At 43.0% G+C, this 24,646-nt stretch overlaps 1 protein-coding gene across 2 annotated transcripts in view; it reads left to right on the top strand.

The window, feature by feature from the left end:
• The window catches only part of LOC147683320 (gamma-glutamyl hydrolase-like), a 93,914-nt gene extending 70,914 nt beyond the window's left edge, over positions 1-23,000 (top strand). For both annotated transcript variants that reach the window (XM_086943772.1, XM_086943773.1), the window contains exon 9: positions 22,515-23,000. In XM_086943772.1, coding sequence (XP_086799898.1) covers positions 22,515-22,633 — 119 coding nt within the window. In that variant the 3' untranslated portion in view covers positions 22,634-23,000. The remainder of the gene's footprint in view (positions 1-22,514) is intronic.
• Positions 23,001-24,646: the final 1,646 nt, after the last annotated feature.

Genomic DNA, 24,646 nt, shown 5'->3' with positions numbered 1-24,646 from the left:
CATTTTGCAGTAGCCTCAACTACAGTGGACAAACACGCTCGTGGCTGGAGCCGTCACATACCTTAACATATTGCTCCGGTGCTCAGGCGGGGGCTGAGGCGAGTCAGCGTACCACCGGGGATACAAAAAATTCAACAGACTGCTCTTTCACACGTGCAGCGTCGCGTGCACGCTGTCACGCACTGAACTCTCAGTATAAGGGCTTAACACCAGGCGCACAACATCGACCAGGATGCTGTCAGGGACTGTCACACCAACGGACTCCACAGCACCCACAGGCTGCAAACGTTACCGCTGCTGAGGCATATATCACAAGGCCAGTTCAAGGAATATTGTAATTTTCTATTCCAACACCTTCCCTACTGTTACGTGGACTGGTGTTAGAATAGAAAATTATAATAATCACCAATCCGCGCCCTCCAACGCAAGTCGTTTTAACGACTTGCATTGTAAAATCCGCGATTTAAAGTACCGTGATCAAAATGATCGCATTGTACTATCATACATCCGCTATTATGGGCACCAAGCTGGTGGCCCAAAGAGTTGGGAACTGTTCCTGACCCAAAAACAACAGCAAAAAAACTAGGTGTGCGTCTTGATCAGACTCTCACAATGAAAGAGCATGTAGCCCACACAGTTGGCGCATGCTTTCATACGTTGGTCCTGCTGAGAAGAGCTTTCCCCTATCTCCCTGACCCCCTGCGAAAGACTCTTATTCAGACTCTGGTGCTGAGTAAACTTGATTATTGTAATGCTCTAATAATCACGGCTAACAAGTCCTCTATAAATCATCTTCAAGTAGTGCAAAACACTGCAGCACGTTTAGTTTTAAATGCACCTTACAGATCAGCTTCGCTCCCTCTCCTACAACAACACTGGTTACCAGTACGGAAACGGGGAAAGTTTAAGATCTGCTGCCTGACACATAAGGCAATATGGGGAAAAGAACCCTCCTATTTGGCGGAGAGGCTCCATCATTATATCCCACAAAGGGACCTGCGATCACTGTTGAAATCCCTGCTCAAAATCCCCAGGATTAAAAAAACACGAACAGGAGGAAAGACCTTTTCATACCCGGCACCTTTCTTATGGAACCAAATCCATTGGCCTTAAGACAATGCCCCGACCACTTAAAATTCAGAAAGGCTTTGAAAACCGGCCTTTTTTTAGATCAGTCCACGGCCACAACTTCTTTTTGCAAATCCGCAAGCGTCGAGATACCCCTCCGGGGGTGATTCACACGCTATATAAGCTTATAAACATAAATATATAATGGTAGGTAAAAAAAATATAGAAAAACATTTGATGTCATACAAATAGTTGTACAAAATATATTTTTTTTATATATATACACATTTTTTTAATAAATATTAAATCTATTAAAGAATATTTTTTTAAATGAATTAGATTTAATATACAAATATAACAAATACATTTATTCAAAAAGTTAAACACACATATATAATATTTAATATATATATTTATATATATATATATATGTCTCACTGGGCATCCTGTTTAATGAGCACCAATGCAGCAGCACACAGTCAAATGACGACAACGCATACATCCGAGTAAAGTTTTCAGTTCTTTATTTTTCATGTTCACCATGTGCAAGGCGTTGCACAATTTCTTGCTCCATACTGAAAGGGACCGACGTGTTTCGGGGGTATACCTTCTACTGGGTATTTATATATATATATATATATATATATTTACTTAAAACATTAAGCTATTTAAAAATCTTTAAACTTAAATTTGACACTCCAGTGAGTGCAACAGTTGGGAAAGTGTTGGAAAGCAGAGGGGTAAAAATTACTATTCCCATTCCAATGAGTGCAATCGTAGGGAAAGTGTTGGATAGCGGAGAGGGAAAAATTACTATTCCCACTGCAGTGAGTGCTACAGTAGGGAAAGTGCTGGATAGCAGAGGGATAAAATATACTATTCCTACTCCAATGAGTGCAACAGTAGGGAAACTGTTGGATTGGCGAGGGGTAAAAATTATTATTCCCCCTCCAATGAGTGCATCAGTATGGAAAGTGGACAAAATGTACAACAGAGGAAATGTCATTTACGTAACGGCTGTGCACCACCACGGAAAACAACTCGGGTGAACTGTGAGGCTAATGGAGGCCCCCATTTGCACGTAGCGAGCTGCAGACATTGGAACAGTTCCAGCAATCGCTGAGACATATAGAGATCGCATGTGAGACCCTAGCTATCAACATGTCATTTCTGTCACAGGAATTCTCTATTAAACCATAAAGAGAGAATATCCTTATGTCCGACAGACTTGTATCCTTATGGTAACTCCGGAAGACCCAGCTTTGGAGTTTTTAACCACAAGTCAACAACAATAATGAGCAGTCTTAGCACAAGTGAATTTGTGAATCCTAATAAGGTTTCATATTATACATGGCTACCTGATGAATGCATAAGGCCAAAACGCACGTAGGATTACATTCTGAGCCATGAGATATATGAATGTCCCTGTTTGTACTTATGTAGTTTCGAAATTAACAAAAATAATCTTCCTGTCTGACTTAAGTGGCACTGTCTGCATAGAATAATGAATATACTGCACTTAATTTACTTATTCAACTAACAATTGATTTCAATTGATTGACTATACATCATAAATAATTTTGATTGAACAGTTATTATTTATTTGAATTAAACTAGTATCATTAGACAGACTAATGCAATTGTAACAGCATGACAAAAATACTTAGACGAATACCTGTTCTAATAATTATGTGATGTACATACAATTGTTGGACGTATTTTTATAAAATATATGAAAAAATAAGAGGGAAAAAAACTTTTATACCAAAAAATGAGTTTTTGATACTAAATAATTTTGGGTGGTTACATAATTGTTTGTGTTAACTTGGCAGTCCACTACTTATCGTGTTTCCTATATAGCTTTTCACTTAATAGCAGTGACTTTAAATTATTAACTACTTTAGTGGATTCTTTGCTGTCTGATGCATTGATCTAGAGGTTACATTTTTCCAATAGCATGCATATTTTGAGAGAGCTTGGATCAATAAGGCCAGGTCCATAATTTCCTTGATGAAGATAGTAGAGTGTTTTTGTTTATGATATATTAGTGATAACATGAAAACACAATTGAACCTGGGAGAGATCTCTGCTGTCATATAATCAACTGGTGTGTAATTGGAACATATGACTTATGAGCAAGTCAACGAGTCACGATAAATGAGCGCAACACCATCACCTCTGCCACATGGTTTATTCTTAAGCAGGATTTCAAAGTGATAGATGTCTGTTAACTCTTGGATAGCGCAGTCCTTTTCTCCATTTTGTCAGGTTAAGCCATTATGCTAGAGCAGTCTCTGGAAGATGCTGTAATGTAGTACTTTCATTTGTTTTTCATACTAAAATTTGGGTACCCTATGACAACTAGTGATGCAGACCTTGTAATAGCTGATTTAAAAAAAGGCATAGGACACAAGGTGTATCTCTCGCCTAACTTTTCCTACCCTGTACTTTCCCTGCATTATTTGATAACCCTATTTCAGAACTAGCATAACACCAACATCAACATTTGGATCTCACAGTTGAACGAAGACGAGAAGGAAGAATTCCTTTCTTCCTTCTTGTCTTCATTCTGCTGTCATGCCATGCACTAGATGAGAAATGAAGTTAAGGAGTCCCTGCCTTGTCTCAGTAGGCCTAGTTCAAAAGTTCCATTCACTCACAGAATCTAAAGCGACAGTAGATTACTGATGTGCTACCTATTGGAGTATGGTGGTTGGGGTGATGCTAGAAGGGCAGTGAGAGAGAGCACAAATAAAATCCCTGGCTAAGACCTATAATTACCAGCATATTACCCATATGGGCATCAGGTACTACTACACCTAATGACATACTAGCAAACTCGCAGCAAATTAACTATGTTACACCGACTGGTATTAACTGCTCTGCCTCTACTTCCAAAGACTCACTCAGAGGTATAACTCCAAAAATATCATATAATCTACTGCAAAATACCCAAACAGCCTTATAACTAGAGTTGAATGTGAGCCTTGATGCAAACTGACCTCAAGTAGACAACCAGAAGGGCAACAAACAAAACCTTCCACATGTTAACAATAGCTCCACTTACAAAATTCCACAAGCAGTCAGGCCAAAGCAAGAAGCTAGTCAGCACTGCCAATCTTGATAACATAGAGGCAGCCCACTCCACTGAAAGCTCCTCCTGTATTCCTAGTGGGGAGAAAAGGTGGAAGCAAGCAAGATCATACCAAGTTTTGGTTGGGCAAACTTCTAAAAAAAAAAGTACCCCGCATCAGCCTCAGGACTTTGCAGAATCTTACGACTAAATGAATGGGCAGCAAACGGACTTCCATTCAGGTTATTATATGGAGCTGGTGATCCTATCAGCCTTCAAATATCTTCACCAGCTAATTGATAAAAGATAAACTGGCATGCTGGTACTCTAAGACTTGTGTCTGCATTTGATACATTTGAGCACATTATCTTGCTTAAGATCCTGGAAGCAGCAGGTATCCTGGAATGGTCTATAATGGACACAATCTTGCATTCCAGGGTTATCAAAGTGGTCAGTCTTTTCCTCTACTCCTTAAAAGTATACAACATCAATTGTGGGGTTCAGGAATGGTCAATCCTCCCTTTCTGTTTAACATGTATATGCAAATACGTACACAATTACTCCACTAAGCAGCAGGGGTACACTTCTACAAGTATGCTGATGATTTTCTACAGCAGGGGCCAAACTAGAACTTTCTCCCTTTGAACCTGGGCATAGAAACAAATCTAGTCTGTTTTAGACTCAAGCTGAAAACTTGGGTTTTTAATAATTAAGTCTCTTTCAGCTTTTTTCCCCGGTCATTGTTAGATTATAAAGTTGTATCTTTCTAAAGCACGAGAGGCATCAGTATACAAGCGCTCCACAAATAAATTATAACATACCATAACTCTTAAGAGGGAAAGGATTTGAGGGATTGAGTGTTAGAAATTATAAACCCACAGAGTTGTTTGATCGGATCTCTCCAAAAAGACGGGGTAGACAGAGCTGACAAGAATTTTTGTAAGCATCAGAGAAACAAGTCATACAGACAACCTATACAACTTCCACAAAGTCTAGCTTTGAGACTAAATTAACAGAATCATAGATTACTAATAGAGCATCCAAAACAGATTCTCTTATGCCATCCATGATAAGCAGACCACAATAGGCACTCAAAGTGGTATTCTCCAACTAGATCTTACCAAGAAAGCAACATGTATTACCCAGGAAGGTAGGGCAGCACATGTGCTGCCGCACTCTAATTATAGGATCCCGATCAAGGAAGAGAATATAAATAGGCACCTGAATTTCAAGACAACCTAGAGATCACAGATAATAGTTCATATGGCCTGCTCAAAGTCAAAAGGAATCTGATAATCACAGACACCCAAAAAATCACTAAGACAGAATCATAGGAGGCCTTGTTGAACATGAGAATTGACCTGGTTTAAGAATACATTGGGCCGCATATTCACCAACTCAATTTCGGGTACTGAGTAGAGTGGCGGCACTGTTTTATATAGATAGCATTAACACCCTGTATTTCAAACCAGTATGGATTCTGTTATAAAGTAGTTCAGTCTGTGTAAGCTCTTTATGAGGGAACCAGTGTTGCTACTTTCTTGCTGCCCTACGCAAACTATCCATCCTCACCAACAACCAGCTTTTGTTAGTGTTAGATTTATACCACAATTGGTCAGTCCTGGAAATAGCACCATTAGCTCTTTAACTATTATTTTTTCATTGAGGGATTATGGAGACTAGCTTTATTTTTGCATTCCTGTTCGTCAGTTGTAATACCTGCTTTGAATCTAAAATGCCACTGTGAGACTTCTTTATAACAGATACTTCTAACATCAGATTCCTCACCTTAAGAATATTCCCAGTTGCCAGGCTGAATTTGGATATCTTTTCAGCAGTGCTCCCCTTGTGCTGTTAGGTGGCACCATATGCTCTGCGATGACTTCATACCACCCCGGATGTGAAGGAGCAGAGCTGCATATAAGTAGCCCACCAGCCTTTCATGCTCACATCAGTTCCTTTTTTTCTCTGCTCTTCAATGTGGATCAAAAGTTCCAATCCCAACATTGTCAGTTTTATAATGACACAAATGGTATAACAGTCAGTGTGCCAGGGAAGTTGTCTCTCCCTTAAACAAAAGGATTCAACTGTGCCATGACTGCAGGAAACATGATGTCGGTCACAGAACCACGCGTGTGCCATTGGTGCTTGGGCTCTAGACCCGATTCAAAGATGTGCGATAAGTCTGCCTCATGCACCCAAAGGCAATCAGGGAGAGGGAGTCAAAGTTATATGTCACAGAGCATAAGAAGAGTTGCATTATAAACAGGTGTCCTGGTCTTGCTTCAATCAAGGTACCATTCATGGGTGCGGCTTTCACAAAGTCAGTCCTGTGCAAAGTTCCATTGCCACTCAAAGTTTTCCGGTAAGTTGAAGTAAAAAATGCACTATAAGCTCAAGACAGTCACTTGGGAAGTTTGGCAAGAATTCACAAGGGTATCACTCCAAGGATATGGCATTCTGACTACGAGCAATACCTGCATTTTATCCCGGCGAACAAAATATTTCATGGACCTTCGTTATTCCTGCTGCAAAGAGCAGCCCTCAAGGAGGTCATGCTGCAAAGATACCAGACAATACTGGCTCCCTTTGACATGCCTTCGGGTCCCATGAAACTATAGGACCCCTCAAATGGCTCTCCCCCACATGCCAAAACGGTCTAGACTTCTACTATGGCTTCATGGTCCACACCAATTCCTTTCATGCCGTTGCACATGCCAAATCGTCACTCACCACTAACGGATCCAGCTACAATACTGTTCTCTGACACGAAACTGACATCTGCGATTTAGAGACCTATGTTGCACTATCAAAAAACGAAGGCATATCCAATGGTTGTACAGCCAGACCTTTAGTCTCAGCCTCTCCCTCAATGTCAGTACTATCAGAAGACAGATGCCCTCATTGGCTCCAAGTCCAATGAGGTCCATGGTCCCGCACAACACTGATGATGACAAGGAGGCAGGCAACCTAGTGGCCGCAATCCACTGATGAAGGGATATATTTAGACTTGAAAAATGCCTGTGGGCTAGATACCTCACTGGAGAGAGAAAGCTGGACATGTCACCTGGTCCACTAAATGAAGAAAACACACATTTCACTGTAGTATTGCAAAGAGCAACAGAAATACTAGATTTGCATATGGCTCCTCTGGAAACCAAAGCCAGTTTATTAACTGAAATTATTCAACCTGGTCAAGTGTCATCTGGACCCATGTTATCATTTAATAACCCCTTTATGGACACTCTCATGGCCTCTTGGTTTAAGCCATGATCAGCACCTCCAGTCAACTGACAAGTGGCCAGATGGCTCAGACCATCCCCTGGTGACCCTGACATTTTGACAAGAGACCCAGTGCTTGAAAGTCTTGTGGTGCATTCGTCCACAAGTCAAGCCAAATTCTTTTCCTTTGAACACCCCAGATAAGGAGTCAAAACATATTGAAGCCTTTGCCAAGGAAATGTTTTCCATATCTAGCCTGGATTTATGCTCTTTGAAAGCAGTGTGCCTTCTGGTCAGGTACACCCATGCCTTAGTGTACATGTCCAGTAACATCTTGCCAGCTGTTCTAGAGGACCTCAGGAACCAACTGGCTCAAACAATCCAGGCTGTCCAGGACGCAGCAAAATATGTGCTGCTGGGGGGCTTGGACACCATAGACTGACTAAGGCATGCTATTGGTACCAGACCAGTGCTTAAAGGCATACCTGAATGTGAACAACTGGGATTTCTGACGATGTTTAAGCATCCCTTAAGAATATGCCCTTTGGTGACTCTAGTCTATTCGGAGAGAAGGCTGAATCAATGCTGCAACAGTTCAAAGATAGACAAGCCACAGCGCGATTCATTGGGTTTTTGTCCCCAGTCAGGCACTGTTGGAAATGTTAGGAATATTCCAAGGGCCTACCTTACCAGCAGCATTGACCTCCCAAGCACTGCAACAGCAAACAGGGCTTTCTGGGCACAGGATGTTGTGGCAGCCGAGGGCATTTACTCCTGCAGGGGCAGCAAATTTCAAACTCCTCCTTTCCTGCTTCATCAGTCCCCAAGCAATTTCACTTTGCCTACTCAGGCCCACAATCATCCCAGGCGAAGGCATGAATAAGTATATACTTTCCAGCTGCAAATTCATTACACTTATTGATGATTTTTATAGATTTTTCAAAAAGGCTACACCCTGCTTTTCATTTCATCCCCACCTTTTATTACCCCTCACACTTCTGACATTTTTGACAGACAACGCTACTATCTCGATACCAGAAGACAATATCCTCTTGGACAAAAGCATCATTGTGTGGGTGCCAGAATCAGATTGTCGTGAGGATGCTATTCATAATACTTCCTCGTCTCAAAGGACAGAAGCCTCAGGCTGACTGGGCTGCTAGATATTGAATGTCTTTCTGAAGGCCAACAAATATAAAATGCTAACTCATGATCATATCCTCTCCGCTTTATATCTAGTGTACTGGATGGTGTACAGGACACATATGTTTGCATACCTAGCACCCAGTCCCACAAATTCTACCTGTGGTTGATGCCTTTGATCTCCTTGGGGAATTCCACCAACTAGCTGAAGTTCCAACTGAGCACTATGCAGAGTATTTCTTTCATAAGGGTAGTGCTGGACATGGTAACGTTCAATGATTTTCCACCACCACAGCAAGTGCATAAGACATGTCTTGGGTTCAGTCCTTGGTCTCAGTGAAGATAGTTCTGAGGCCTCTTGGGTGCCAGATGGCACACACAGACTCTGAAATGAAACTTAAGGTTTCAGTGGGTCAAGTACCACAGCTGCCTCTGTGACTCTATCCAGATCTCACATGACACGGTTCAGGACCTCATGTCGTGGCAGACGAGTGCAAACCTGACAACTAGCAGGCCATTCTTCCTTCCCTACTTGTGTGTCACAGTTGTTAAAAATACGTAATTACTGGTTTGGGGAGGTCATCTATGAAAGGTTGAGATCAGGGGCCTTTGGTCTCTGGTGGGGAGCCAGTGCTACATCCAACTTTAAGCGCTTCAGTCAATCGGCCTGCCCACTGACAACCAACCGTCAAAGGAAGGTTGGTACAGGTCCTAATGGACAACAAGATCACCATGTGATGATACAGCACCAAGCAGGGTGGGGTAGAGTCCTGTATTCTGTGCCAGGAAGCTGCTTTGTAAGAGAGTGGATGAGTAGAAGATCTTTCTGGTAGCCAGTCACCAAGTGGGGTCCCTGAATGCCGGCGTAGAATAGCTGAGCAGACATCAGATGGGAGAGGGTGAGTGACAACTCCATTCCAAGGTGACTTACTGCATCTTCAATCAGTATAGCATGCCCTGACCGGATCTGGTTGGCACCATTAAGAATGTGCATTGTCACAGCTTCTGTGCGTTGGAGTTTCCTTGAAGAAGGTCATTAAAAGACGCATTCTGTCTACAATGAGGAGGTCATTAAAAGACAAATTATGTCTGTATATATTCTAAGAACTGCCTTTCCTGCCAGAGTTATGTCCGGACAGATAGAGCCCATGTCATCTTAAAAGCTCCGTACTGGGCCAGGAGAGTGTGGAACACAGAGCTCCTAAGCATTTACCCTCCTGTCCTACTAACACTTCTGCGGGCCTCCTGTTTCAGCAAAAGGGGAGGGTCCTGCATTCATATATCTACAACCTACACCTCCATGTGTGGAGATTCAGCAGCACCAGTTACATAGTTTCCACTTGCCTCTGGAGTGGTGGATGGAATTTTTTCTTCTAGGATATCCATCCAAGAGGTCTGTCTGTGCCTCGTGCTGTGAGTCTTTGTGGCCTGGTGTATCATACGTCATCTAGACCCTCTGCAGACCAAACTCACTGATGTATTGTTTTATAGTTGGCCCACCTGGTGGGCACACTTAAGGGTTACTTTTCTGCGTTTTCAGCCTTTTTTATGTTTAACTGATCAACCATCTCTCTTTAAATCACCAGCTGTGATGCATTTTTTAAAAGGCCTAGCAAATATGTTCCTTCCAAAACCATTTGTCAAGCCTCAGTGAGACCTAAATCTAGTTCTGATGTTCCTAATGTACACACCACTCGAGCCTACTGCTTCTGGTAATCAAGACAGTCTTTGTTATCAACATGATTTCTGTGCGCCATGTGAGTAAAACTGAAGGCACTCTTAGTGCAACTTCCCTACACCAAAAATGTTGCTTGCCTTCAGTAATGATCTTTCTGGAGTCTACTCTACCTAACCTCAGATTCCTCACTTGCCTCCAACTCCAGTTCAATGGAGCAGACTCTTGAAAACTATAGTAATGTTCCAATTGAGATTTTGGCACACCTCACCTGCAATTTGTATCAAGTGTTTGGAATCTGTGAGTGCAGAAGGACAACGTTTAAGAACCTGCATCAGCACACCGGGATGATGCTTATATGCTGGCAGTATAAAGTCTTCCAGATGGCACCACCTACTGGCTTTCAGAGAGCATTGCTGAAAAAATCTCTGGATCCAGCCTGGTGCCTAGCAATATTCTAAAGGTTAGGGATCTGTGGTTCCAAGGGTAAGTAACTTGTTCATTAGGAACAAAAAGCAAAATGATTGACTCCTTTAAGGCTAAAGGAGCGCACGCATCAATCGTCCAACAGTGTAAATTGAAAGTCCTGGCCAAATGAAATCTTTTCATTTTTACGGACATATCGGATGCTCAAACTATTCTGGAAGAACTGAGCGCTGCGTAAGAAAAGGGATTTTGTAGTTATAAGTTGCCTTCTGATTTTTAATAGAAAGTATTAGGAGAACTGTCAATGATAGGAAGGCAAGGGCGGTTACGAGGTGAATCAGGAGTCGCAAAAGGATGCACCAAGATGGCATCCAGGAAAAAAAGGGAGAAGGAGGGAATAGTGGGATCAGCGGGGATTTTTCTCCTTCAGCAGGGACGGGGGAAAGTAGAGGGGGGGAAGCATCTAGAAAAAAGTTTCATTGTGTCAAAATACGGATAGATTTTGCAGAGAAGATATAAAGAAATGACCTATTTATATTAAAATATAGTATATATCTTAGGGGGAGAATGCACTTAGGCACTTTGAGCTTTTTGGCTATATGTGTTTTTTTGCACTTCATATACTTGCTACTATTACAAACTGCTGCTCTAGGCTAAATTTGCACATTAGATGGATATTTTTTAAGGAGTGGTTTCTCAGGATGCTAAGTTGTCAGCTATAGGACAATTGTAGAATGCATTACAAGTACCTATGCTTTACCGCATGTCCTGTTTTAGCCGTCTTTGAGCGCTTTTGCTCAAGCATAGTTTGCACAAGTTGCGTAATTTGTACTTTAGTTGCAGTAGGTATTCATGCTCTACTGCATGCTATATTTGTAGCCGCTGTCGAGAACTGCTGCTTGAAACATAGCTTGCACAATCTGCACTTTTGTTGTTGATCTAGGTACCTATGCCTTACTGCATGCTATGTTTCTGCTGCTATCAAGAGCTGCTGTTTAATACATATTTTGCACAATTCACACAATTTGCCCTTTAGCTGGTTAACTCCCAGGAAGAGATTGTATTGGAAGGATTTCTATGTGTCTCATGTCAATACTTTTATCAGGGTCAAAATTAGGAGCAGAGCTAAGGTCAGGGAGGTATGTTCAATATGTCGTGAGGAGATATGTGTCTTGTAAGCTTTTAGATGATTTTAAAATATCCCATAAAGCATAAGAATGATGAATAGGAATAAATTAACAATCCTGTCCCTTAATGCTAATGGTCTTAACAACAGGCGCAAAGTCTATGCAGTAGAAAGTTGGCTTAGAGGGCATAACCCCGATGCGATTTTTCTTCAAGAGACACATTTTCGAAATTTGTCAGATGCTAGTAAAATCTTTAGGAATTGAGCGGGCTTTTAATGCTCATCTGTCTCAGGTATTGCGCAAAGGGGTGTGGGCATTTCTTTTATGTAAGCATGTCCAATTTCATGTTAATGGATCATACTCTGATCCGGGGGGTAGATGGACGTTTTAGCATGGAAAATTAAATCAGTTATACCTTATACTGGCTACAATCTATTCACCAGTGATAGATGATCCACTCCCTATCTTACAATCAAAACAAGCTTTATCGTGCATACCTAGACAGATCATATGGGGAGGTGATTTTAATTTTTTTTACAGGGCCCCTCACTTGGCTCGACAAAATTAGAACGTAAACAAAACAAACCGCAAGTTGCTATTGCTCTGTCTAACTGTAAAACTGACCTAGATGTTATAGATAAATGGCGATTTAATAACCCAGTTAAACGTCGATATTCTTGCTACTCAGCTAAATATGATACACCATCAAGAATAGATTTTTTTACCTCCCACAATCTTGAAGTTAGCAGTTATAAACACATTCTAAATGCCTTTAGAATTAAAATGGGAATTGCTGTAGGGAATACGGATAAAGGTGCATCAAGAAGATGGTATTTCAATAAACTTAACAAATGATTTATGGTGCGCAGAAATATATAATGAGATTAGGGCCTTTTTCAGCCCCCATTAGTGTGACCTGGGATGCTTTCAAGGCTACTTTAAGAGGCATAGGCCTAGATGTATCAAGCCTTTTGCGATTCGTTAAGGCCGAAATTCGCAGAATTTCGGCCTTAAGGAATCGCAAACGGACATTTAGCATCTTTTGGGATGTATCAGAAATTAGCAAAATAAGGAATCGCAAAAAATTGCGATTCCTTATTTTGCTTATGCATTTAAGGAATCGCAAAATTGCGATTCCTTAAATGGCATGTATGAAACTTTTTAAAATTGCGAGTTCGGGTTAAGGAATCGCAAATTAACACCAATTTGAGGTTCGTGTTAATTTGCGAAATCCTTTTAAAAAACAAAATATGACTATTTTGAAGGTGGCATGTGACACACATACATGCCCATAGGGCATGTATGTGTGCCATATGCACACACATGTAAGTTTCAGGGGTGCAGCAGGGTGTCCATGAGACACCCCTGCACCCTTGAAATAATTCTCAAATTGCGATTAGCAAATTGCGAATTCGCAATTTGAGAATTACTGTACAATCATTCCTATGGGCCTCCTGGCCCATAGGAATGCATGGGGAATTATTCCTTATTTGCGAATTTGCAAAATGCGAATTTGCAAATAAAGATAAATAAGGAATCGCAAAAAAAATGCAATTTTTTACATACATTCCATTTTGCGAATTCTAAATAGCGATTCGCAAAAAATCGCTATTTAAGATTCGCAAAATGGAATCTTGATACATCTAGGCCCAGATTACCTCAAAGGATATTCCGCAACAAAGCGCGAGAAAAGAGGAGAGAATCATGATAGAAACAAGACTTGCTCGTGCGAATCAGGAATATATTATGAAAAGGGGCCCAAACACTAAGCAAGAAGTATCAGAAACCAAAAACCAAATGAGAGAATTGTATTATGGGTTAAGTGATATGGCGAGCAGGACTTACCTTCAGACAGTCTATGAAGACAGCGAGTACACAGGGAAACTATTAGCCTGGCAGGCAAAAGAGAATCAGGTGCGTAATAGGATCAAGAGTATCTGGAATGAAGAAACTAAAACACATTCAAGTAGGACACTGGATAAAGGCAAAGTTTTCCTCAGGCACTATAAGGGAATTTATCAATCGGACTATAATGCACCTTCGGAATGGATTCATGTTTTTTTTCGCGACTTGCCAGTCCCTATAATAAATGTGAACTTTCTAAGTGAATTATTAGCTGATTTTACTAAGGAAGAACTTGATTTAGTCATAAGCTCCTTGCCTAATTGTAAAGCAACGGGAAAAGACGTCTTTCCCGCGGAATTAAAAAGAATTCGCTTCAACTCTCAATACTGAAATCTTAAACTTAGCGAACTATTTACTACAAGGGGCGACCCACTGGTATCTTTTCGCACAGCAGTAGTGGTCAGCATTTTAAAGAAGGATAAAGACAGTGAGAACGTAAATTCCTATAGGCCTCTAAGCCTTTTAAATGCTGACTTCAAAATATTTACAAAACTCCTTACAAATACGCTAAATAGAATGGTAAGTTCACTTATTGAGAGGGATCAGTGTGGTTTTGTAGCTGGGAGACAGCTACATACCAACACAAATTTGTTATCAGAAGATTTGGATTTTTTTCACATAAATAAGACTGAGGCGCAGGTCCGGCTTCTAGATGCTGAAAAAGCATTCGATCTAGTCTCGTGGGATTGTCTGTTTCTGATTTTAGAAACATTTGGCTTTCCGAAGGAGTTTATTCATTTAATAAGGCAGCTTTATACGAATTCTCAGGCGCAAATTTTAATTAATTAGGTGAATATAAGTACATGTCAAATAAATAGAGACACTAGGCAAGTGTGTCCTCTTTCTCCGATCTTATTTGCATTATTTATTGAGCCACTTGCAATAGCAATTAGACAAAAAAAGGCGTATACAGCCTGCTTCAAGGTATGACCACTATATAACTTTAGGCCGATAATATAGTCCTTTTTTTGGACTCAAACACAGACACTCAGTTAGAAATCATGAAGATTTTTTTTTCAGATTTCCAAGCAAGAGGAGGTTACAAAATAAATAATACTAAAACAGAGATTATACTGTGTAACTGCCCTGTTGACTCTATATAGCTAGATTTTAGGCATGTATATGCCAGCGGCGGCCGCCATCTTTGAGCGGACTAGCACGATCAGGGCTGATTGGAGCGCCTACTTAAGGCGGGCCTTAGCGTGGTGCTGGTTAGACCATTCTCCACATCGCTGCGCTCGCGCTGCTACTAGCGCGGAGTATTTTTAAAGCTTCCTGTTTTATATCTGGGTTCGTTTTTGTGTTATATTCACCCCTGCTTTTAGCCTGCTTGTCTGACCCTAGCGCCCCTTTCTCCCCTCACCTGCATTTAAAAAACGGCATTCTCTGCCTGAAAAGCACCACCACTTTGGTGGGTCCGGGTCCTGGGGTCACTTTGGGCGCCATCTTCCTTTGGGATACCTCAGCCAGCGGCGGCCGCCATCTTTGAGCGGACTAGCACGATCAGGGCTGATTGGAGCACCTACTTAAAGTCGCTCCCTCACGCGCAGCGTGACGCCCAGGTGGACGCCTTCGCTTTGCCTGAGTCGTGCCGGAGTCCTGCCCGTCTGCGCCCGTCAGCGTCCCGGAGGCTACGGGCGGAGGGGGGCTCTGGTCCGGCGACACTCTGGCTGAGATGATTTGCTATTCCTCTGCGCTGCAGGGTCACTCTAGCTCTTGCCGTTCCGTCTTTCCTGGGCGGTTTAGGGGCAAACGACGCTGCCCGGGCTGTGGCTGGGCGCCTTCCTGGACTTGTGTCACTGTTCCTCGCCCAGCAACAGCTGGCGTGAAGCATCTGTGCCTGCTGCTGAATACGAGGTCGGTAGGATGCCATGCCCTGCATATTTACGATCTTCTGGTCAGGGAAAATCCCCTGTGTCTGTTATTGACCGAAACCTGGCTGGGAGAGGCTTCCAATCCGGATGTTTTCTCAGCCATTCCCCGGCGTACAATATCTTCCGGCAGGATAGAGTGAAGGGGAGAGGTGGGGGAGTGGCGGTAGTGGTGAGAAAGAGCGTTCCCTGCTCTGTGCTTCCCTTGAACTCCATTGGGAGCGCTGAATCGCTCGCCTTCACGCTCAGGCTATCCCCGGGTCAGGCTCTGAAGGGGTTGTTGGTTTATAGACCACCGGGCCCCGTGGGTACTTTCCTGGAAGATCTGCAGACAGCCGTTTCTGAGCTGGTGCTGACCACACAGCATTGCGTCGTCGCTGGTGACTTCAACTTTCACCTTGACGCGGCGGACGACCCTGACGCGGCCAAACTGTTGGATGTTACATCTCCGCTGGGTCTTATACCGTTCGTGTCAGGGCCAACACACGAGAAGGGGCATACCCTGGATCAGGATCACCCATGCCATCTTTCGGGTGATCTGGAAAGCGACACTGAGGCTCTGCAGCTATGGCTTATAGATAGGCTGGACGACCTTGCCCCTAAGGCAGCTCCCCGGTCCTCGGCGGCACGGCAATCTGCACCGTGGTTTACGGAGGCGCTTCGTGTGGCTCGTAGCCAATGCAAGGTGGCCGAGAGGGCCTGGCGCCATCTGTATGATGGGGAGGCTAAACTCGCCTATAAGGCGGTGGTGAAGGCCTACCATCGGGACATCCTGGGAGCCAAGAGGGACTATTTGGCTAGGAGGATTGAGGCATCTGCGAACTCCTGTAAGGAGATCTTCACTATCGTGAAGGAGTTTACGACCCCCAGCTCACACCTGCCCCCACCAGCTTCTTCGGATGCGTGGGCGTGTGATCTTGCCGGTTTTTTCACCAATAAGATCAAGGCGATCCAGGCCACCTTTGTGGAGGGACCGGAGGATGGAAGTGGCGTCACCGGGGCAGGTTGCGGACTGCCGCGTACACCTGCGGCGGTGTTGTCCGATTTCCCTGCTGTTTCCAGCGAGGTGTCCAGGTCGCTGCTGGCCAATCTCAAATCGGGTTCGCCACTTGACCCCTGCCCCGCCAAATTTTTGGCGGGGATGGCGATGGTGGTGAATCCACTGGTCAATCCCATCCTCAATGCCTCCTTGAGGGAGGGGAGGGTCCCCAGCTCTTGGAAAAGAGCGATGGTGATCCCCCTCCTAAAAAAGCCGGGTCTCGACGTTGAGGCGTTGGCCAATTATAGGCCAATCTCGCTTCTTCCGGCCTTAGCGAAGATCACGGAAAAACACGTCCATGGTGTCCTGTCGAGCTTTCTGGAAGCTAACAATCTGCTCCACACCTCCCAATCCGGCTTCCGTCCTAATTTTAGTACGGAAACGGCTTTGGTGGAGGTCACCGAGATCATCAGGGAGACCTTGGATGTCGGCGGCAGGGCCATGTTGGTCATGTTAGACCTATCGGCGGCTTTCGACACCTTCCCCCACAAGGCGCTTTTACTTAGGCTCTATGACATCGGCCTTAGGGGGACGGTGCTCAGGTGGTTCACATCTTTCCTTGAAGGCCGCCGCCAGACGGTCTGGGTTTCCCAGAGTTCTGCCGAGATGCCGCCATTGGGAGTCGGGGTTCCACAGGGCTCTGTGTTGAGCCCCACGTTGTTTAACATCTTCATGTCCCCTTTGGCGGCCTTGGTGGAGGCATACGGGGCCCAGATCGTCTCCTACGCCGACGATACGCAACTCCTCTTCACCTGCGGGAAAAATCAAGAGTTTGACGGAGAGAGAATTCGGGACTGTCTTGCATTGGTCTTCAACTGGTTCCAGAAGAACAGTTTGAAGGCCAATTCAAGCAAATCTGAGGTTCTATTCTTTGGTTGCGTTGTCGATCCGGAGTGGCAGCAATGGTGGCCGTCCGACATGAGCCCTCCTGCACAGTCCTCCGTGGTGGCCAAAAATCTGGGTGTCAAGCTTGACAACCAGCTGTCCCTGAGAACACATATTCTTGGTCTGGCTGGCACCTGTTACGGAATTTTGAAAATGCTCCGTAAATTTCTGCCCTTGCTGTCTGAGGAGCACAGGCGGATTACTGTGCAGGCTCTTGTAGGCTCAAGGTTAGATTATGCCAATGCCCTCTTTATTAGCCTCCCTGACTACCTGGTTCAGCGCCTACAGGTGGTACAGAACTCTGCTGCCCGGGCTATTTTTGGCCTGCGCAGACGAACCCGAGCCTCCGGGCTGCTACAGGCGCTACACTGGCTGCCTATCCAGAAGCGGATTCAGTTCAAATCCCTTACTCTGATGCACAAAGCCCTGTTTGGATCAGGGGCTGGATATCTGCGGCGGAGACTGGCTTTCTATCGACCAGCCCGCTCTTTGCGTTCTGAATCCCTCTATAAAGCGATGGTCCCGCGGGTAAGGAAGGCTCGCATGGGTGGGCGTTCTTTCAGCTGCAGAGCTCCCCAGCTGTGGAATTCGCTTCCTCTTTCGCTTCGCAGCACTGTTAATTTGCTCCAGTTCAGGAAGAGCCTGAAGACCTGGCTTTTTAATCTTTAGTCTGTCTTTACTGGTTACTGTTCTTACTGTTTTCTTCTCTGTTTCTTTCTCATTTCCGCTGTGTTGTGTTATTTTTACTTGAGTTGCAGGTGGAAAGCGCCGGGACACTCCTTTCGAGTAGCCGTGCGCTATATAAAAGTCACATAACATAACATAACATAACATATATAATACTAGCCCAAAAAGATACCTAGGGATTTTTGTTACAGAGAAAATTGAAGATCTATTCCACTTAAACTATACACCGCCGCTAAAAAAAGTGAAATGCATGTTAGTGCCATGGAACCAGCTGAGAAATAGCAATGGATTTGAGCAATGGGACAACATAGGTATTTCCATGGTGGGGGATTTGTGGGACAGAGGGAATGTACTACCATTTGACCAGCTCTGGCAACAATACGAACTAGGCCCGACTGAGGCTTTCAGACACACACAAATACGTCACGCATTACTGGCGGTACTGCCGCAGGACACTGAAGTCCCTGAAGCTTCTCCACTGGAAGATCAATTGCTTACAGACCACATGCCAAAACGCGCCACGTCCTTCACATATCGCAAACTAATCAATAACCTGCTGGACCCTACAGTCTCACTACGAAACAGATGGGTGATGAACGTGGGAGACATGGATGACACAGAATGGCAGGAGGCCCTAGCCTCGCCCATGGAGGTAGGAATCCCCGCAAGACTTAGACGGGTGCAGCTTAAGATCCTACACCGCACATATTATACCAGAACCACTCTACAAAAAATGGGTAGGGTATAACATCCATATTGCCTCAGAGGGTGCGGAGAGGAGGGATCCTTTTTCCACACATTATGGGAATGTTCGGCAATAGCGGACTATTGGCGGACGGTGCTGCGAACAATATCACAGACAGTGGGAGTGTCACTTCTGCCGGAGCCGCGCAGATGCTTACTCAACATGTGGGAACCCAATGATCTTACACGTCCTGGGCAAACATGGGTCACGCTGGGTCTCATGGTAGCGAAACGGAACATAGCACAGAAATGGGAAGCAGTGGAACAGCCTTCGCTGACGGACTGGTGTAGAGATATGGATCTTACTATGATGACTGAAAGGACAGTCTACATAAATCGGAAATGCCCCCAGAAATGGACCAAAATATGGCCGGCATGGAATGCATACCGGGGACACATATGTGAGCCGATACCTGAGTCTGATGAGGATAGTTCAGATGAGGAGCTTGGGGATGGGTAAGGGATTTGTGTTGGGTGGACTGTCGAGGGGTATAACTGAAGGTAGCCAGATTGTTGCGGGTTTCAACAGTGATATGTATCAAAGGTTCTGTAAATTAGCTGCACGATGTGATTATTTGCTTTTTGTTATTCCTGCTGATGTTTTGAATAAAAACTGATTTAAAAAAAAAAGAGATAGATAGCATGTTTTCTTCTTTTTTATGGTCTAATAAGATACCGAGATTGGCACTTAGCACTTTAAGGTAACCTGCTGCAGAAGGTGGGGTGTCCCTTCCAAGTATTAGCAATTATTATCACGCGACTTTTGCACATCACAGTTTTAGATTTTTTCTATTGGACCCTCAGGAGGCAGACAATTTCTTTATGAAAAAGATACTAGAATAACCAAGTAGCCTAAAAAAGTATGCTATAAGACCCTCCAATGGACACAGTGGGAGTGTCACTTCTGCCGGAGCCGCGCAGATGCTTACTCAACATGTGGGAACCCAATGATCTTACACGTCCTGGGCAAACATGGGTCACGCTGGGTCTCATGGTAGCGAAACGGAACATAGCACAGAAATGGGAAGCAGTGGAACAGCCTTCGCTGACGGACTGGTGTAGAGATATGGATCTTACTATGATGACTGAAAGGACAGTCTACATAAATCGGAAATGCCCCCAGAAATGGACCAAAATATGGCCGGCATGGAATGCATACCGGGGACACATATGTGAGCCGATACCTGAGTCTGATGAGGATAGTTCAGATGAGGAGCTTGGGGATGGGTAAGGGATTTGTGTTGGGTGGACTGTCGAGGGGTATAACTGAAGGTAGCCAGATTGTTGCGGGTTTCAACAGTGATATGTATCAAAGGTTCTGTAAATTAGCTGCACGATGTGATTATTTGCTTTTTGTTATTCCTGCTGATGTTTTGAATACAAACTGATTTAAAAAAAAAAGAGATAGATAGCATGTTTTCTTCTTTTTTATGGTCTAATAAGATACCGAGATTGGCACTTAGCACTTTAAGGTAACCTGCTGCAGAAGGTGGGGTGTCCCTTCCAAGTATTAGCAATTATTATCACGCGACTTTTGCACATCACAGTTTTAGATTTTTTCTATTGGACCCTCAGGAGGCAGACAATTTCTTTATGAAAAAGATACTAGAATAACCAAGTAGCCTAAAAAAGTATGCTATAAGACCCTCCAATGGACACAAACAAAAACCCCAATTTTTAACATTTTATAATATCCCGAGATTTAATAATTCAACTAGACTGTCCCATTTTTTCACGGGGGAAAGATATTTTTTAGAACCTAGTATTTTAAAGATGTTGTAAGAAAATGGGTACCTGCAAATTTGGGATTTCACTGTAGGAAATTGTTGGAAGTCATGGCCAGAGATCGAAATGGGGCTTTTACACTCTAAAACAATCTTTAAGTGGTCAGACATCAGAATAAAACCCTTGCTACAAAAATTTGACATTAAAAATGCATCAGTTAGAGCAAGATTAAGTGAAACCTTTGACTCCCCGACGCAACGGCAGACTAGTGCCCGAGTTAAAATTATTGATGAAAATAAGCCTCTCTCGATATATGAAAAAATCCTGGATAGATAGTGTAGAAGGGAAGGGATGCAGGTCTCAAAATTAACCTAGGATAGAATAAATAAATTGAATGTATCAACACTCAGAGGCGCAGATTTTAAACGCATGCAGTTCTATTCAAAATGGTTGATCTATAGAAGCCCTTCCTTTCTTCATAAGATATACCCACAGATTGAGGACAAGTGTTTCTGTTGTGCAAAAGAGGGTGGTGACACCTGGCTACATATTGTTTGGAATGTCCAAGATCATTCGTTTATGGAAAGGAATAGAAACTTATCTCAGAAACATACTGGACCCTTCTATCTCCTTAGATATAGATATTGCAGTTCTGGAATGCTCTTCTAACATTACTGCACAAGAGGAATGCCTGTATATTGCAGCATTGGTAGCAAGATCTTTAATTTTACAATATTGGCGATCAGATACCTTCTTTTCAAAAATGGAGAGTTAAGTTAAGTAAAATCAGAGAACTGGAAAAGAAATATGCAATAAGATTGGGCTTCATAAAAAAGTATGAAAATGCTGGAGTTTATTGGGGACATAGGTTATAGATAGGGTCAGTTTTAGAGCATTGGGCCGTGCTCATCTCCTAGGATCTAACATCCTCTACATACCCCTTTTTCTTTTCTTTTCTTCTAAATTATGAATATTAACTATCTTGCATGTTTGCTATATCCTTCATAGGCCTAAGCCTAATTATTCAGCATGTTGTATTTTTCAGATTGTATTTCTCTTTTGCAACTGGGTGATGTGAGAGACCGATGAGATATGTTCATTATTAAATAGTTCACCTTTTGCACTTTTGATGGTATTTATCTCTGTATCAAATAATGTAGTAATTATCTTACATGTTTGCTTTATCCTTCATAGGCATATGCCCAATGGTTCAGCATATCGCAATTTTTCAGATAGTATTTCTCCTTTGAAACTGGGTGATGTGAGAGACCGATGAGACAGGCTCATTCTTAAATATTTAGCACTTTGCACTTTTGAGGGTAATTATCTATGTATCAAATAATATATCTGTGAATATTCTGACCATTTTGTATCATGCATTCTTACTCAACAGTTATGTAGTTTTGTAATTTGCATGAGCTCTCAATAAAAATTAAAAAAAGAAGGAACCAATGCAAGTTGTTGCAATTTTTCAATGATCACCATTTCATAGATTGGGTGTAGAGCTCTCTGTCACACACAATTCCTAGTTTTCGCCTGGTTAGTGGTTGTCTGTGATAAACCATCCTGACCATGTTCTTTGTCTGAGTTATTTATTGATGTGCCACTTATAAGAAACTATGACCTGCTAGCAGGCTCCTGTATGTCAAAGCATGTACCTACTTGGCATGATGAAAAACAAAACTTGGCTTTTAAAAATTATTATAAGTCTATATTTGTTATCTTTGTCAAGGTCCTGCATTGAGATGATTATTTGAAAAGTTTATACTGGCACCAAGAAGCCTCTTTGGCTGCAACGGGGATGATTTTCAATGAAAGCTTTCAGTAATGCAATATTTTCAAGGCAGCAGTCATCTTTTAAAGACCAAAGATATCACAAGTGAAAGTAAATTCTCATCCTAACCACAGTGTCCTCTATTTACAGCCAGGAAGAGCTCTCACCAATTTGCCAACCAAGAAGAAGAGGAAGCTGCCCTCATATACAACTTCCAGCCTGTCTATGTGGAGAACTTCACAGCCTATGAGCAGGTGTACTTTTTCTAGAAGTATCATCAAGTGAGAGACTTAAATTTCACACAGACCCAGAAATGCACCTGCACGTCCACATCCCAAGAGTCACGGTGTGATCTACATATCTATGGATTCCTGTCTGCAGCTGCTTCCTGAAATAAGATATAGGAAAACCCTGTTACTTCTTTGTGCTCCAGAGAAGCGGTTCTTAACTTTTTGACTACTGTTGACCTCCACTGAATTATTTCTTGAAGCCGTGCACACAGCCTACGAAATTTAAGTGAAGTGAACCTCAAATCTATATTAAAAAATACAGAAACAAGTATGCATTAAACAAATACACAAATTATAAACTATTTAATTTACTTCACAAACAAACAAAAAATGCAAATGTGGAAAATGTAATTGAAAGGTTGGATTTTTTCAAAATGTTGTTTTATTTCTAAAACATGAAGGGAAATATTTGACATATCACTTTGTCGTTTTTGCTCCTAATGCATGCTTTCTTTATGCCGAGCATACCACTGCACTTCAGTTGAGTACACCAATTTTCCAAACTAGATTCAGTTTGCTTTACTTTTGCTGCTCCTACAAATCAAGATAAGAATGCTAATTCCATTTTTAAAATGTTTAATTCCTTCACATTTGCAGCAGGTTTTAAAACTTTCAATTTAGCTTTTCTATTTACTTTATTATTCTGCTAATATTTAATTTCTAAACAGTCTGGAACTCCAGTGGAGAACCGGGCCTTATGGGCCTGGCGGCGCAGGGCACGCCTTAAATCCCCGAGTTCACCTGCCTTGTCGAACAGAGACACGAGACACTCTGTTGGGCGTAGAAAACCAGGTTTATTAGCTGCAGCTAAGCACAGTTGTCCCAGAAGTACAGCGTATATTCTAAGGAGACTGCCACTTCAATCCGTGGCGTACAATATTTTATAGCACACATATTTACAACGTATACTCCCAGTATATACAAAGCAAGCCAATAGGAAAAGTTGGAAAACAAGCTATCAGGTGTCCCAAATACGCCCCTCTTTCAAACCCTGTGTGTCACCCCTCCCCACAAATTAATCAGTGATAGTACCGACAATCCAATTTGCAGGTTGCAGGACGTATTTGTGCGCCTCAAAGGATAGTTGTGTAACAAGAGAATACAAGGAGAGAATAGCGAAGGCCAGTCGGATAAGATAATGTAAGGAAAGAATAGGAGAAGCCAAATAGTCAGTCGAGACAGGGATCAATCAACCCAGACATGGATTAGTGATCTCGGCCAGACCCTAACATTGGTTTCGTAAACAAGGGCCGGGGGTTACTTTTTAACAGAAGAGACATGTAGCAGCTGGAAAAGGCAAAAACACTCCGTTGGCCGTGCTGCCTGAGTGAGAGCAACACAAAATGGCGACAGGACACAAAATGGCGGCTAAATACGGGACGAAGCCGGAAACCGAAGAACCTCAGACCCTCCTTTTGCCATTACTCAGGCAAAACACAAAGGACTCAAGTTAATCTGAGTCGATGTCAATGGCCATGAGGTTGTCGAGCTGCTGCTGCAACATCATTTTAATGTTCTCTGTTTTCTGTGACACCGGCCTTGGGACACACATGGTGGCACAAAGACCGCAGCTGGCAGGGCCACACTGTAAACAAAGAACACAAGAGAAAATGATGGCCAAAACCATTCCAAGGAAAGTTAATATCTTCCATCCCCAAATGGACAGTAGTCCCCAAAACCATCCTATCACAGACCAATCTCCTGTGTTCTGGTGTATAGACTCGGAAATTACATGCAATTTCAAGATGGCTTGGTATACCGAAGGGGCATTATCAGGAATATAAATGCAGCAACTAGACCCGATTAATTTACAGACTCCTCCACGATCTGCAAGGACAATGTCTAGAACCATCCGGTTCTGTAAAGTCATAAGGCGATCCGCCTGAAGTTCGGCTGTCAGATTACTCAAGGCTCCAGAAGTTACATTTATGGTAGCCTCAACAACCCGAACTAACTGTCTGATGTCTCTGCTGTTGGCCATTGGGCCCCAGA

The sequence above is a fragment of the Lissotriton vulgaris genome, chromosome 11 (assembly GCF_964263255.1).
Source record: "Lissotriton vulgaris chromosome 11, aLisVul1.2, whole genome shotgun sequence".
NCBI classification, from domain to species: domain Eukaryota; kingdom Metazoa; phylum Chordata; class Amphibia; order Caudata; family Salamandridae; genus Lissotriton; species Lissotriton vulgaris.
The sequence above is the reverse complement of the archived record's forward strand: the minus strand, read 5'-3'. Positions and strand labels throughout refer to the sequence as shown.